Here is a 16,063-nt window from a genome sequence, read left to right as displayed (position 1 = left end):
AATAACCTTTCTATCCTTGAATTGAATTTCTTTTAACATATATCCCAGCAGTTGAATTTCCACACCTTGATACCCACCAGGGGATATATCTTTTGGCAACAATTCTTCCTTCGCCCACCAACATTTAAAGAGACTCTCAGGGATTATGGTGTACAAAGAACCAGAATCCACCATGAGATTCACTTGAATATCCCCAATATAGAATTGAGCCATTGGTCTAGAGCATCTACGGTCACTCACACACACACTCGGAATCCTTCCATCCTCAATTGCTAATATCCTGTCCTCACAAGTTGATTCACAACAGTCTTCCACAATATTTATGCTCGGTTTCAACTCCTTAACAAATCGGTTACCTTCCCTGCACACACGAGCATAATGCCCCCTGCGACCACATTTGCGACATTCCTTATTGATAGCAAAACATTTCTTGGAATCCCCCAAGTGTAAAGTACTGCCACACCGAAAACACTCCTTTCCTTTGCTTTTAGTACCCCCCACTTTCTTTGGTACAGTTCCAAGTTCCTGTTGAGATCCAGTAGACTCGCTTGATAAAACCATAACTTCTCCAGTTTTCTCTTTCCTTTCTATTTCTTTTATACAACGCCTCGATTCTTCAATAACTTTCGCAAGGTCAATCGCTTCTTGCAAGGTGGGATCCTTTGCCGCCCACAACCTCTCCTGAATCCTTTTATCACGGCACTGAACGATAAGTTGATCACGTATCAGTTCATCTGTCATAGTACCAAACCTACATTTGACTGATAATTCCCTCAGCCTGGACACAAAATCGTCAATAGACTCATGAAAATCCTGGGGTTGCGTATAGAATTTATACCTAACTAGTACCAAATTGGTTTCCTTAGCAAACCTATTCTCCAACCGTTTAATGGCCTCTTTAAAAACATCATCCATAGGCTGTCCATTTGGCCCCATGGAAGGAGGAAGATATTTAAAAATCCTTTGACCCTCACACCCCAAAGTACTTAAAAGAATAGCTTTCTTCCTTAGAGAAGAAAAACCTTGTCCATCCAACGCTACAATATAATTCTCCAACATTTCTATCCAATCTTCCCAAGGAAGAGTTGGAACTCCTGGAAGTGGAAGGAATAATGGTGGCGGAGAAATATTTGCCTGGGTAGCCATGGGTCCCTGTAGTGCAAGCTCCTTTCCTTCAACCTGTGTTCCTGAATAAATCAAAGGATTTCCCTGTTTGTTGCCAATTGTTGTCACATTACCGGCCAAAATGCAGAGTGTCTAAATTTGCCACGGAGACACCAACACTCTGACAGGCTGCCGGCCGATGTGCGAAGCGCTCCTGGTTGCCTAGGAGACGCTGACACACTTGCCGGCCCATAAATAAGAAATGCCGTAGGAGCGCAGTAATCAGCCCCTTCCACAGTAGCCAGCAAGAAGAAACAGACGAAAGTATGGCCAAAATGACCCCAAATCCGTGTTCTCGCACCTTCAAGCTGCTTCTTTGAGACACCGCTGCTGAAAGCCGCCGCCAGGCAAAACAGGATCCTCACGACCAGCCGCTACCAACAACCGGAACAAAAGAACAGCAGAAATAGAATCCAGGGCTGACCTAGGTCGCGCAAAACTCTCGTCGCCAAACTGTGGTGAATGAAAGCTATAAAGTCCACAGCATAAACAAGCTTGAAAGACAGCTTTATTACCAGCGCGACCTAGCGTCCAGCCACTCCGGAGAGCACAGGTTCAACTGCCAACTCCCGAATGTTCAGACGCTTGCGTTCGCAGGAACGCGCTAAGAATACACACACATAACAGAGGGATTTATATAATTCCTACTTTTTCATCCACCAGCCGACTGCCCACAAGCTGTGGTCCTCAGGCCTTTAATGATATCCCAGTTAGGCTCTCTACAACCACCCGAACACCCACGGACTGCTGAACTAAGCCTGTGCCTAAGAATGTAAAGTGTACACTCGGAATATTTGGTCTATATATTTTAGGGTTTGTTTTTCAGAATGTGTGTTTTGTTTTTTTGCCCAGACTTGTTAGCCTACTTTTTCCCAAGTGTATCTCACTAGTTCCTGGCAGCGTACAACATTGCGTTTGCTGTGAACCACGGTATGCCTTCTCTCAGCCTTGTTGAAAGAATGAGTATAATATGTCCACTCTTCACTTTGTGTTTCTTCCTTCCTTGCGACTAGACAGCCTTGAGAAAGCCCCAACCATGTGCATCAGTCACAGGGTGAAACACGTGCGGGCTGAACAACAAGAATGGAAATTCTATCCACCTGTTAATCCACTTGAATTAAAATCTGTTCTAACCTGCTCTTATGTCTCAAGTGGTAACGCTTCTCACTAATTATATGTATGCTAGCCAAAAGATAAATGTATTTGACAACTGTTGTCTCATTGGAAATGTATCAACCAACTAGGTAAAAGTGACCTACCTAGAGTAGATGCATATTTAATACCAAAACCTTATCATTAACTCTCCAACTATAAAACACGTATTACTAATTAGAGCAGGAGTAGGAGGCCCTTAACCCATTCATCCATTACGTGACTGTTATGCAATATTTGTTGTAATCCCATAAAGCACAGTTACTAGCTTCCAATTTACTGGTGTTTGTTTCGCCACTTCAATGCAAACAGGATACCTATTCAAACTGTAAATTTAGCCTTTATCTGACTACATTGTTTGAACAAAACTTTACAGCACTTTTAGTGAAAATCGTAGGCCACTTGCAAACACGGATCATCATTCCCCGACTATTACCGGTAGTCATAATTTTGCTGGAACACATGTATTACGCACTTCCATTTATTGAGACATTGATCAGCTGTACCTCTAAAGATCCTAATTTCTTAACTTTTTTGTTGGCTGGATAGTTGTTCTTCATATACCACATGCATTTTCTGTGAGGAAGGCCTTGTTACTTCTGCCGTGCTACCAAGGGTGAGTCAGGGATTCCACACCCACCCACATACACCAGTTTACGTTTGTGAGTCATACTGATTTGGCCTTTGTGGAACTCAGTGGCAGCTCACACCGAGACTTTGGAGTCTCTCTCTCCTCAGGCCTGCCATTCTGATATCTAAAAATATTTGTTTTTCAGAAGACTGTGCATGGAAACCAAATGAATCAATGCAAAAATAAAAGACATTAAGAAAAGAATGCATGCAAGCAGAAACTTGATTTTAATAATCACAGCCAAAAAGTATACAGAAGAAATGAAGGCTGTAATAGAGAACATAAGTGAGTCACATAAGGTGGTGTGTTGTCTGTGGGGAGAGATAGTGTGGTTTGTGTTGTTGCTCATGATGAATTGTGTAGGTAGGTCTGTTTAAGGATTATTCTTGGTATTTAGTATTAGGTCCAAGAAGTCAGCTCATTGTTCATGTTACCTCAAAGTTGTTTGAACAAGTGTTCAATGGTAAGGCGAGACATGTGGAGCGATATAGTTCTTCGTAGGATTCAGTCACAGACTGCTGCCAAGTTTCAGGGCTACTCCCAAGAGCACAGTGTGTAGGTGTGTGAATGTTATTCCACACATGTGGCAACAACTGCCTGGTATATTGTTATGACTTACAAGAGACTCAAAGAGAGAAGACACAAATCTGCCTCTCACAGAGAGAGTGTAAACCGCCACTATAGTTATAAAGTACATTTTTTCAAGCATTAGTTTGTCATTGACAAACAGCTTAGGTGTGGAAAAGTTGCTTAGCCCAGAACCAGAAGATCTGGGTTCTACTAGTCTCTTTTGCACAAGACCAGTCTGTTGGATGGAGGGCAAAACCTTACTCCTTTCTCGTTTGTTCCCTCTGTAAGAAGCTGAGACTGAGCTTCTTTCCCCGAATCCAGCAGTGATATGTCCTTCTTTCCATCATTTCATCAGGGGCTTCTTCATTCTTGCTGGTGTAGCTTCCTATCTCACTTATCATACATTTCAGCAATCATCCATTGTATATTTCCACAGACAGTGAGAAAGATAAATAAATTGCCTCCTCCCATCAACCAATTGTCCTCCTAACCAGGAGAGTAAGCTGAATATTTCTACATGTATCGGATGTTTAGTGAGCATGAAGGGCCATATGTATGAACACATTTCCCCATAGACACAGAATGGGTAAAACCCTTTGCTACATCTAGTCCGAAGAGTGATACCAAGGGCATGCTACATCAGGGGTCTCTAACCTTTTCTGCAGTAAGAGCTACTTATGTTCAATGAAAATCATCCTGAGCTACTAATATTATTAAATGTTAGCTCTGACACCTTCAGGCAAGTTTACATTAGTGGCCTTGATATGCAAGATTACCAGCAGAGATCACATCAGTACATCAGGTACGGTTCCCACCAATAATGCAAAAAATGCTTTGTCAGTGTGGAATGTCTGCCCATGCGTAATACATAACAACCATAGTTGCAATGTTAATACTTCTAATAAGTCTCCTCAAACATCAGCCCATGAGTTTTGAAAATATGTAAATTTTCATCTCGAAGACGCTTTTCAATTTTGGTACGCATATGAATTCAACTAACCAAAAGCTTCTAATTTATTTAGCTGGGCTGCATACTGGAGAGCTTCTTATGGGTACCTGGGGAGCTCAGTAGCTCACAAGCTACTTGTTGATGAACTTTGAGCTACATACTGCAGGACTGCCAGATGTAATAAATGAATGACCTTCTCTTGCATAGTCCATGCAGCAAACTGACTTCTTGCTGCAGTCATTGGCAGGCTGGGGAGACAAGGTGGGATGAGAATGATATAATGGTAGTTTTTCGTTTTGTCTTATTAAGATAAGTATCTTTCCCTACCTACTTCTATTTTCATAGCCTTTCTCTCCAGTGGTTAATTTGAGCACAGGGTTTCCGGCGGTGTGCACTAGCACTCATTTTTGGAGACCAGCATTTAATTTTCTTCAACAGACTTTGATCCAGAGCAAGAGAGAGAAAAACACAAAAGAGAGAAAGACTGAGAAAAAAAGATGAAAAAGAATCCGCAACAATGAAATAAAGCGGCAGGGAAGTGAATCAAGGCTATGCTTCCTTGGTTGCAGTACCCTGACCTTTGAAAGCACAGGCCACAGGTTTCTGAGCAAACCTTTGACCCCCAGAACTTATTCTTTTACAAATTAAGCACTGGTTCTTTCACACATTCTCCCTCCCTACTGTCTCTCTTCGTAGTCTAGGAGACTCCTTTGCTGTCCGCTGTACTTTTAGATAACTATCATTAGGTGGCCTGCGCACAAGACTGTCATAAACTTAAATATTCATACATGAGTAAGTGCCCAGGCACTGCATATTTTTGCATGTAGTGACAGCATGTTCTAGAGGTGGGCGGGGTCTGCTTCTGCATACACCTCTCTGCTAAGATATCCACACCCAACTTGTGGTCACTGCCTCCTGTTGATGGAGAGAACACTAATAAGAACCATTAAAATTGATTGATAATCTACATTGGCTAGGCTCCTCTTTCCAATACCAGCTAGTCTAATTTCTAATTTCTTGTTGTATCCCCAATGCATAACCTCCTGGTAAACCCCATCGTGTACAAACCTATTTTCCATGGCTGCAAAACACTCTGGGGTGATTCCTTGGAATCCTGGCATATTAAAATTTATCAGTGAGAATTATTTTGTTGGATAGGTTTCAAACAATACTTCTTGTGTCTCTCAGCACGCGAGCCCACTCCAGTACTCTCCAATAAGCAGTGTTTCTCACATATGATGAAACATATATTGTTTTACGCAGGTCAAGTACACAGATTGTGATACAAGTATACATGTGCTTCTAAGCAATCAAGAATTGATACAGTGCAGTGCTCGAGTGAGTGGTAAAGGAATGTGAAAAAATGATCATACACTTGGAAGTATGCCAAAAATATGCAAAACTCATACATCTGTTTCTGTGGCTTCATCGTACTGACCTCCAAGACCAAACCATTTTTTGTTAGGTAATATATTTTTTCACCAAATTTGCTTAATTGTCTGTTTCACACTACCTTTTCTCCTTTTCCTTCTAGTACTCTAATCATCAGTTCATTTCGTCTTAATCAGAAATACTGTGGGAACTGGTGTAATAGATGTTTATTCAGGTATGAGGGCATGATTCAGAGTTGTGCAAATGGGTTGCTCCATCACAAACATGACTGGTATCCCATCTGTAGGGGTGTAGCTTCACAGGGGGTGTTTGGAGTGTTACACCCCCTTAATTAATGTAGTTTCTGATGAATAGTTGGGTACAGGTGCTTTCAGTCAGTTATAGTGAGGTGCCTGTCGGATTTCATCTGGTATTTTTGCATGCACACACTAACAAAAATACACACAGTTTCGCTCTCTGTTTTTAAAGCCCTCAAAATACTGCTTAATTTCGAAAATATTGTGGTAAGTGCTGGCTACCGCCGCAGCGACGGTCGCCAGAAGACCGTTGCCGCGGCTAACATCCATCTGCCATAATATGACCACAGCCGGATTTCCGCAATAAGAAGGGCGGAAATCCGGCTGTGGCCATGCTGGTGGACGTGTTAAGGTGGCGCTGCTATCACCAGCAGCTCCACACCAGTAGACTGCTGCCAGCCGTATTTTGAAAAATAATACGGCCTGGCAGTGTTCTGCTGGCAGGCGCTGCTGGCAGTATCAGCGCCACATCTCATCCCCTGCCAGAAGACCCCCTGGATGCAGGTAAGTTGGGTTTCCGATAGGAGAGTTTTGTGTGTATGTGGGGATGTGTGCATGAATGTGTGAGTGTGTGCGTGAATGCGAATGTGTGTGTAGTATTGTTTGCTTGTGTGAGAATGTGTGTATGAATAGAAATGTGAATGCATGTCTGTTAGTCAGTATGAATGTGTGTACGGATGCGTGCGTGAACGAATGGATGTATGCATGCGTGGATGAATGTGTGTATGCCTGTGTGAGTGAGTGTGTGAATGCGTGTTGTGTGCCTGCGAGTGTGCGTGTATGGGGGGCTGGATTGGAAGGGGGTGAGCGTGAATGGATGGGGTGTGGGGGCATCTGGGGAGTGTAAAGGGGGTGGGTGGGCCTCTTACCAGTGACAGGGAAGGAGTTCCCTGTCACTGGTAGGGCCTACCGCCATGGTTTTCGTGGCGTTACGAACGCCACGAAAACCATGGCAGTAGGCAGGTTCAAAATGCCGCCGGCTGTATACAGTAGCGGCCGCCGGGTTGGAGATTGTTAACTCCGGCCCGGCTCCTGCTACCGCCATGGCGTCGGTGTGGTATATTGGCAGGTTGGCTTCAGCCAACTCGCGAATGTCATAATGTAGCAGTATGTACTGCCAGCCTCTTGGCGGTACTACCGCCACATTTACACTGATCGTCGGGGTCATAATGACCCCCTTAGTACTCCTATCAATCTGCATTCCTCTATTTCCACTGCCCTTTAAGTCCCTCTGAACCGTCTTGACGTATAATGTATGTTAATGCCAGCATTATTGTTGGGGAACCTGAAGCTCACCCCTGCCCAGTCTTAATGACCAGCTACACCCCTGCCTGTCTGCTGTGTTACAAGTGCCACTAGATGTAATGCGCTTGTAATACAGCAGGTGGGATATGCATCATGTTTGTGATGGAGTAACCCGTCTGCCGAATGCTAAACCAGGCCCAGGGTGCTTAAGGTTGATGCTATAGACTTTCAATTTTTTGGCTAGCAGTGAAGTAAAAATACATTGTTCCCTGCAGTACAAATTTCACTTTGGCTGGGTCTTGCAAAAACACATGAGCCTTAAGTTGTTTGAGTGTAGAGAATGTTTTGCTACCTACCATCATGTTCTGTCATTTCATTTCATGCGGTTATGCTTTAAAAGTCATGTTATCTTTAGTCCATTATGTATCACATAGGAGTAAGTATTACTTATCCAAAGAGAAAGTTCTCATGAGAGATAATCATAGTTGTGATCAATGATGTTGAATGTACAAAGGTTGGCAGCCTCAGCATGGTCTGGGATATTAATATAGCCTTAGGACCCGCCGTAGCGGGCTCTACCGGCTATTAAAGGCCCGCTCCCCGCGTTAAATGCCCGAGCCGAAGGCGAGGGCTTTTAACAAGGGAGAGGGACTTTAATAGCCGGTAGAGCCCGCTACGGCGGGTTCTAAGGCTATTAGAACATTCTGCCACTCAGGGCAGAATGTTCTATTAAAGAAAAAATGTTCACGGAGCCCGAGGAGATTAAAATCCCCTCGGGCTCCATGAGGCTTTGTTCACAGCTGCTGCTGTGAACAAAGCGAACATTGGAATGTTGGCGCTGCGGGCTTTTACTGGCCAGTAAAAGCCCGCAGCACTCCATTGTTTTCAATGGAGCCCCCAGCATTCCAATGTTCTAATAAGAATTAATTTAGACTTTCTGGCCCGGTTCTCGGGGGCTTAAAAGAGGCCCATGAGCCCCAATGTTGCAGGGAACCCCGGCCCCAGGGGGCCTCTATTCAGCCCAAGGCTAATGATCTCTGTAAGATATGGGAGACTCAGGGGCCACACATCACGTCCTACGGAGGGGGAGTTGGGCAGGGGGGGCAACATTGTGTGTTATAGCAGTGACTGTTCTCTATGTCATGTTGCCTCTTTTGTTCTTGGTCTTTTTTCCTATTGTTATGCCTAGATCTGGTGAAGATTCCAGGGGCTGTTTTCTGCATTGTGCCTCAGGGGTGCAGTGGGCACGTGGGTCAGCTTTCTACACCCCTAGGGCACTATGATATCCCAGAAGAGGCCACATCGCTATTGCTGTAGCTCCAGTGCTAAACTCCGAGTCTGGTCCCTCATTTGTATGGGGGCATAGCCCCACATAAATGAAGGAATCAGTTTGTCTCTGCCCTATTACAGATGCAGAGGCAAACAGGTCCTTAGGAGGCACACTGATAGTGTGCAACAAAAGGTGGCACAATGCCATCTGACAGCAGCCCTGCGGAGGGGGAAAAGGAGGTCCCACGGACCCCCCAGACATCTCCCTGCAGGTGGCTGCAGTGGCTCACTGCACCCGCCTGCAGGGGGATCTGTATCCTCTCTTTAAAGTTGCATTTATTTGATTTATTGAGCTACATAATTATTAGATATTTGGATATTAGAGATTAATGATAGAAGTTCTAAATGGACTATTGTATGTGCTAGCTGGGCCCAAAATGATGTGGTGCTTAGTTTGAGCCTTTAATGATATTTCTTCATAAGATCTTGAAAAATTGTCTGTTTTAGATGAACTAAAAAGCCATATAATCACTTTTCTGGAGAGCAGCTAATGTCTTGGTGGTCAGGATGGGGGTAGTAGAGGAGAGGGAGTTGCTGTAGATCCGACCTCCAAACAGGATGCCCGTTAATGATAAATTAGAGTTCCATCCCCAAGAAGGCAACCCTGTTCCTCCATTAGTCAGATATGATGATTAAAAGTTTTCACTGATTAATTTCCACTCAGTGAGACATTCAGGAACCCCTGGCATTCATTGTATTCTCCTGGAGGGTTACTTTGAACAAGCTGGTCTATGTGTAGTCCCCACTGTTAGACTTAATATAACCTCTCTCCATTCTCTGGTCGAGGGTGATGGGCTAGGGGAGAGTAAACATCAGAGGCTTAAGCCCCAGCATGTTGGACCATCCCTCTAGTCTAGTATCATCTGATCAATATGTTTCATTGTTTTTAGAGAGCTGACGGTACTTGTAACACGCACTTTAAGAGGACAAAAACACGAGAGCAAGTCCTGAAGGTGTTCATAGAATTCATCGAGGGCAACACCACCATTTTGGTGAGTATTAATACTATTATTTGTTCTTTTCTTTTTGCAGTATGTGCATGAGGTGAGATGGAGAGCCCTGGTACACCAATGCCTGTGTTTGTGAGCATCTCACATGCATTGCAAGAAGGGGCACCTCCTTACATTGGTTGTTTTGCACAGTCAGGCCTCTAATGCTGAAGAACCAGGAGTGTAGCATCAATAGATGTGGATGAGCCACTAGAGACTAAGGGGCATATTTATACTTTCTTTGGGCTGAATTTGCGTCATTTTGTTTACGTTAATTCAACGCAAGTTTAACCCCTTATTTATATTTGGACACTAGACCGGTCTAGCGCCAAAATATAGGAGTTAAAGTAATTTTTTGGATGCGTGAACCTACCCTGCGTTAATGAGATGCAAGGTAGGCGATCCCATCCAAAAAATTACTCAAAGCCCGTAGCACCTTGTTTATCCTCCTGTGCAAAAATGGTGAATGGGGGAGGCGGGCTGAAATAATGGCGCTAAGCCTTCTTAGCACCATTATTTAACGCCTTGGTCAGGGCACGTGTTAGGGGACCAGAGGGACACCAGAGGGTGGAGGGGACCCCATCCCAGATAAGTAGGGTAAGTAGAGGTAAGTATTTTAAATTGTATTTAAAGTGCCATTCGGGGCCCTGAAATGGGCTCCCCTACATGGCACTGGGTGCAATGGCCATGCCCAGGGGACCCTGGTTCCCTGTGCTGGTAATTGGGGTGGTGGGCATGACCTCTGTCCTTCATAAGACAGGAGTCATGTGGTATGGATGGTTTTGCGTCAGGAAATGATGCTAGGATGGTTAAAGGCATTTTTTTTACCTCAAACCAGCCTAATGCCATTTTTTAGTGCAAAACCCTCTTTCCCATACCGCCACCCCACCTGGCTAATGTCATTTTCCCAGACGCTAGCCCACCCTTTGCACCGGCTTGCGGGATTCCATAAAGTTTGCTCCTGCTGGCGCTCTGGAATGCCGCAAGCCAGCGCTATATTTTGTGATGCAAAACTGCATTTGCGCAGTTTTGCATCAAAAATTATAAATATGGGCCAGATGCCTGTCTCTAGCCCAGCTCCAGGGTCACTTAGCACCACGAGCCACAAAAGAGTTGAGTTTTCAGGAAGGTGGTGCTGCCAAGAAGCTACAGCTGCAACCACGTAATAAGGGGCAGCAGGTTCAAATCCGGCCTCGGCTCTGCATCCTGTGAATCTTGACAGATCTCTCTGTGCTGAAAAAACTGTGTAATGTAGTCTTTGTGTGTTGTGAAACATTCTTATGTGCCCAATCAAGGTACATGCTATGTGAAATAACCAAAAAACATGTGGTGTCTGCCTATCACCAACTCCAATCTCACCCTCAGAGAATTAAAGACCATGCATTTACTTTTGATGTCAGAAAGAGATATCCACCTACTCCCTGAATTCGCTGAACTCACTGGGATCGTTTCTGGCTTCCCTGCATGACCAACGTGTATGATCTTAGCCAAATATTTTATTTCACTGAGCCTCGTTGTTATACATGAGAACACTTTCAAATACATGAGTTCAGAATGTGATCCGTACGAAAACTTCGTACTTTTCATTTAAAAGACTATAACATTGCTACATCTCTAAAAAGGATCTAGGTCAGGAGTGTAATCATGGTTACATATAAAGTCATGTTCAGCAAACACAGCTCATCTGAGACGATTTGGGGTGTACTGACTGGGAACATTAGATGAAGCAGGTACCACCAGCAAATATTTAAGGCAATAGGGGCTTTTGCTCCACAATGTGCAGCATCCCACATTGACAAAACAATCCAACTACAAGATCTTAAGGAAGCATCTGAAAACATCTTCCTTCAAATTCACCCATTGGAGTGGTTTCGCCTGGAATGAACCAGAGTATACCATGTTGCATGCTTTTAGCTCTTAAAACCATCATGCAAAGTAGACTTTTCATCTCTATTTTAATATTGCATTTGTTATAATTTGTGTTTGAAGTATACACTTAGACTAGTCACATACCCAATGAATATGTGGCTTTTTTGCTACTTTGTGTTTCTTACACCTAACAAAATATTGTTTCCATAATTTTGATTGCACTATTATCATTTTGTATAATTTGGTTGCATTTTTACCAATGCCCCTCTCAATAATTTGTTTTGGCGGCTTTCCTTTGGGTTCATATGTGAATGAAGGTACCTACAAGTTTGTCTACAATCCCTTGGACTCAAAGCCAACCTTTTCAATTCTATTTGTTTTCCTTTCGTGTCGAACGTCTCCTCTGGAACATTCACGCAGGGTTCTATCGAATGTACCCAGCACCAGGCAAACCGGTCCTTAACTTAAAGGAAGGACCAGAGCAGCTTCTCCTTGCTCTCAACGGATGACAGTGTCACTCCCACACAAACATAAAAGAAAGACTCTTTTTGCCAGGTGATGAGGAAGCAGAATTTCTAGTTTATGCCGCCATCTACAGCCTATCAGCACAGTCACTAGGATTGCAGTTATACAGAAACATACACCATTGAAAAGCTACTCTGAAGTGCAGGGCCGGCCTTTAACAAGGGCGAGCTGGGCCCAGGCCGCCAATATTCTGAGGAGCGCATGGAGCTGTGAGCATTAAGGTTATGCCAATAGAAGCGCCATTCTCATCTTGCCCCAGCGTTGTCCTTGCCTGTTTGTTTCTGTCTGATTTACCACTTTAAAGTGGTTTTAGTCCTTCATTATCATACAGCGAGCGATGTTTTTAACATCCATTAGCCCCTTCCTTTCCCCGCTCTTCCAGGGTGACTAGATTTTTAAAACCAAAAACCGGGACATTTAGTAAACACAGAAGAAGAACTACAATTTCACCACAACTGGCCGCACAGAATGACAGTGCTTATGAGCAGAGAATTACAGAAGATGCACTAACGAACTAAATAAACTGCAATTGATTAAGCTGGTATCATACCAGTGACTTCAATTGCTTTGTTATAACACCTGCTAACTATCCCTGCTTTGATAAACATAAAAACACACCTCACACTGTTTTCAGTCCACCATCTCCCAAGTCCCAAAAACCCACTGGGACAGTTCCTGCAAATCCAAGATGCCTGGTCACCCTACCTCTTCACCCCATGACCCCTGCTGACACAGATCAGCAAAACCATCATGTGCGTTAGTCAGCTAAGCTATTGGTGATTTAGGTGAGCTGGGGTCGGTCCGGGGATGTTTGTGTTGAGGGGCCAATCGCTGCTCATCCAGGCACTGAGCTGTGAACCCAAAAGGGCCCTCCTGCTGCCTCATTTAATTCACCACCATCAGCAAGGGTGTCAAATTGCTCTCCGCCCACGCTCAGGGCTCTATCTTAGCAAAGGTCGGCTCTGCCACAGTGTCAAGATGCTGTGCAAGGTTAATATTGCAACTCTCTAGCTGTGAAGAAGCAGTCAAGCTCCTCAGAGAGCCCGGTCTTGGGCCGAGCAGGATTAAGGTTACTACGGAGACTAGGATGACTTATGAGTGCTGCTCTTTTCCCTTCACCTCCCTTCCCCTTCCAGACATGGCTGAAGTACTTTTAGTGAGCTCGTGTCCAAAAAGGCAATGCACAGAAAGCCTCGGAGAGAGTGCCACTTTATGATGTTTGTAGTTCTGCAGAGTCTCACCATCACAGAACTGACATGTGGCTGCAGAGTGGGGACTTCAGGTAATGAAGTAAGTTTTAGAGTGTCCAAGTCACTCAGTGACAAACTGCATCAGCATATGCAGCATATATATTTTATTAAGTCAGAGCTAACTCACTCTCAAAATGTGTATCTTTTTTTCCTTAGACATGTTCCAAATCAGGCAGATTTCCCCTTTTTAGAAGCGTTTCGGCCTAATTTTTATTTAGGATTTAATGCACTTGTAATACGGCAGATGGGATATCCGTCACATTTGCGACGGAGTACCATGTCTGCCAAAATATAAATCAAGCTTTTAGTGTCACAAAATCCTGTGTTTCATTGACCCTCATTGCCCCCGCAATAAACACTACAATATAGAATGGAAAGCTAGGCCTGTGTACAGTGCACCTATCCCACTGATTTCACACACACCTAATCTCTCTCTCTGCCACTGGCGGCTGGCAGCTTTAGGAGGGAGGGGGCTGGCGGGAAGCACACACGCACTCATTCTTTCACACACACATGCACACACGCACACACGCACATCCATTAACAACACATCAACATTCAAACATGCACGCACGCACCAAACATTCATTTAAAAAGATCACACACACACACTTACCTTCAGCGTCGGAGGTCCCAGGAGGGTTGGGACTGCTGCCTTCCCTCATTGGCTGACCTTGGTCAGCCAATGAGGGAAGGCAGCAGTCCCAACTTCATCACAGAGTGGGATGGGGTCAGTGAGACTGCTGACCCCACCCCACTCTGTGACGAGGTGTCACTAATTGACGCTCGCCCTGGGCGCTTTAGGGCTTAAACCTGAAGCGCCAGGTCGAAGTCAATGGGTGACGCTGTCGTCGTCGCCCGGGGGAGGGCCTCGAGGCACCTTTGCTGGGCCGAGGAGGTCACGCCCATAGGAGCTGTGGCCTCCTCAGCCCAGCAAAGTTCAGAGCAGGCAGCCTGGAGTCTGTGCAAATCGCGCATGTCTCACTCCTGGCTGTCTGACCTGAACATGAAGAGTGTCTGTCAGGCTGACCTTTACTCAGCCTGACAGACTCTCTTCATGAGGGGCAAAAGGTGGGGGGGCGTGTCCCCTCCGCCCTAAAGGACGGGCCGCGCCTGCTAGCTGCCCCTCTGTCAGCTCGTGCAGTGACTGTACACCATGTGAGGATAATGAATGCTCTCTGTACTGTTGCTCAGCCTTCCCTCTGGTTCAAACTGGGTTCTGTATCTACTCCAGTATGCATATCAATACTCCAAGACACCTCACTTGCTCATGTTTTTTTTGTTGCATTCCTGCCTCTGCTCGATCAAGCAGTGCATCCCATCTTCCAGTGCAAACACTAACCTTCCAGGGCGGTTATCACAGTGAAGGGAGGTCGGTTTCTGACCATGAATAAGCAGTTGAAGAGCTCTGCAGCTGTTTCCACACTCCTTCGAGGCCATTATTGTACCTCATTACCTCAGAACCGAACTAAAGTGTCACTAAAAGTGTCACACATAAGCATTACAATGCCCCACATAAGGACACTGAAAGAATTGGCATGTCACACTTAAGGTAGACGAAAAACTGCCGGCTTTGACCAGTGCTTAATTTGTGTTGGTTGTTTCCGGTGCTGAGCACCGGCACTTATTTTTGAGGGCTGGGCCTTATTCTTCTGCCTCAAGCATTTGCTGCGAGCAAGACACATATGGGAAAGACGAAGGAAGACAAAAACGAAAAAGCGTCACAAAGGGAGAAAGTAGAAAGCTGCAAGAATGAGCTGAAGGGGCAGGGAGTGGCTTTAAATGGATTAAAGAGGCCTGAGATGGCTTTAGGATTACGCTGCCTCAGTAGTCTATGCTCACAGGTTTAAATGCAGCAGCCGCGTGTTTAAGAGGAGGGCTTTGGGCACCAGCAGGTTTTTGTTTACAAATTAAGCACTGGCTATGACACAGGTTGCTAAGACTGCAATTGCAATAGTAAATTTGCCTCACCAGCGTGAGCACAGCATCTAGGGTCGCCTTTCTCAGAGGGAAATACTAGCTATTTGCACACGTTTTTGGATTCTGGAAGGGCCAGGACTAATGCATCTATTGTGCCTCTATTTGCTTTTAAAACCATTCAGAATATTTTAGACAGAGCATTGGTAGTTTTTCAACATTCTTTTGCCCTATCTTTGTTACTTTAATTTGGCTTTCAAAGGGAGAAAATAAATATTTTTTGCCAGTCTTTGTATGAAAATACCAGCAGGGGGCGGTAAAACGCTAATCAGATGACCTCAGACCATCTGGTGGAATAGAGGAGGTGGTGCACTTATCAGCAAAGCAGCGATTGTGGAAACGCACACTTGTTTTTAAGTAAGCTTTACTTTTTGAAGAAAAAAAAAACATTTCGTGTCACAATGTATTTCAGGTATTTATTTGGAGTTGATATGTTTTCAGGGGGCTGTCTTTGCATAAGGAGGTGACCATAGGTGATATAATTACATTCCTTTTCTGTGATATACTTGCTATGTGTAGGTCCTGCCTGATGACATTCCAGTTACTCACCAGTGGGATTTTGGTTTGCCCTTAGCGCATGATTGGGCAGCTTTGTTGTCCGTATCACTTCATTGTTCCTGATTCACTTACTTTACACCCTATTTTACGTTTTTCCCTCCCAGGAACATTCGAGCCTTATAATGTGTGGCTGGATGATGACAGTTCCACTACTGACATCAGACCTC

General features: G+C 44.6%; 1 protein-coding gene across 1 annotated transcript in view; it reads left to right on the top strand.

Moving 5' to 3' along the window:
- ITPKA (inositol-trisphosphate 3-kinase A) overlaps positions 1–16,063 on the top strand; it is a 392,533-nt gene that overhangs the window by 342,199 nt on the left and 34,271 nt on the right. Inside the window, exon 5 of the mRNA XM_069208788.1 lies at positions 9,619–9,720. Coding sequence (XP_069064889.1) covers positions 9,619–9,720 — 102 coding nt within the window. The remainder of the gene's footprint in view (positions 1–9,618; positions 9,721–16,063) is intronic.

The sequence above is a fragment of the Pleurodeles waltl genome, chromosome 9, assembly GCF_031143425.1.
Source record: "Pleurodeles waltl isolate 20211129_DDA chromosome 9, aPleWal1.hap1.20221129, whole genome shotgun sequence".
Taxonomy (NCBI): Eukaryota; Metazoa; Chordata; class Amphibia; order Caudata; family Salamandridae; genus Pleurodeles; species Pleurodeles waltl.
The sequence above is the reverse complement of the archived record's forward strand: the minus strand, read 5'-3'. Positions and strand labels throughout refer to the sequence as shown.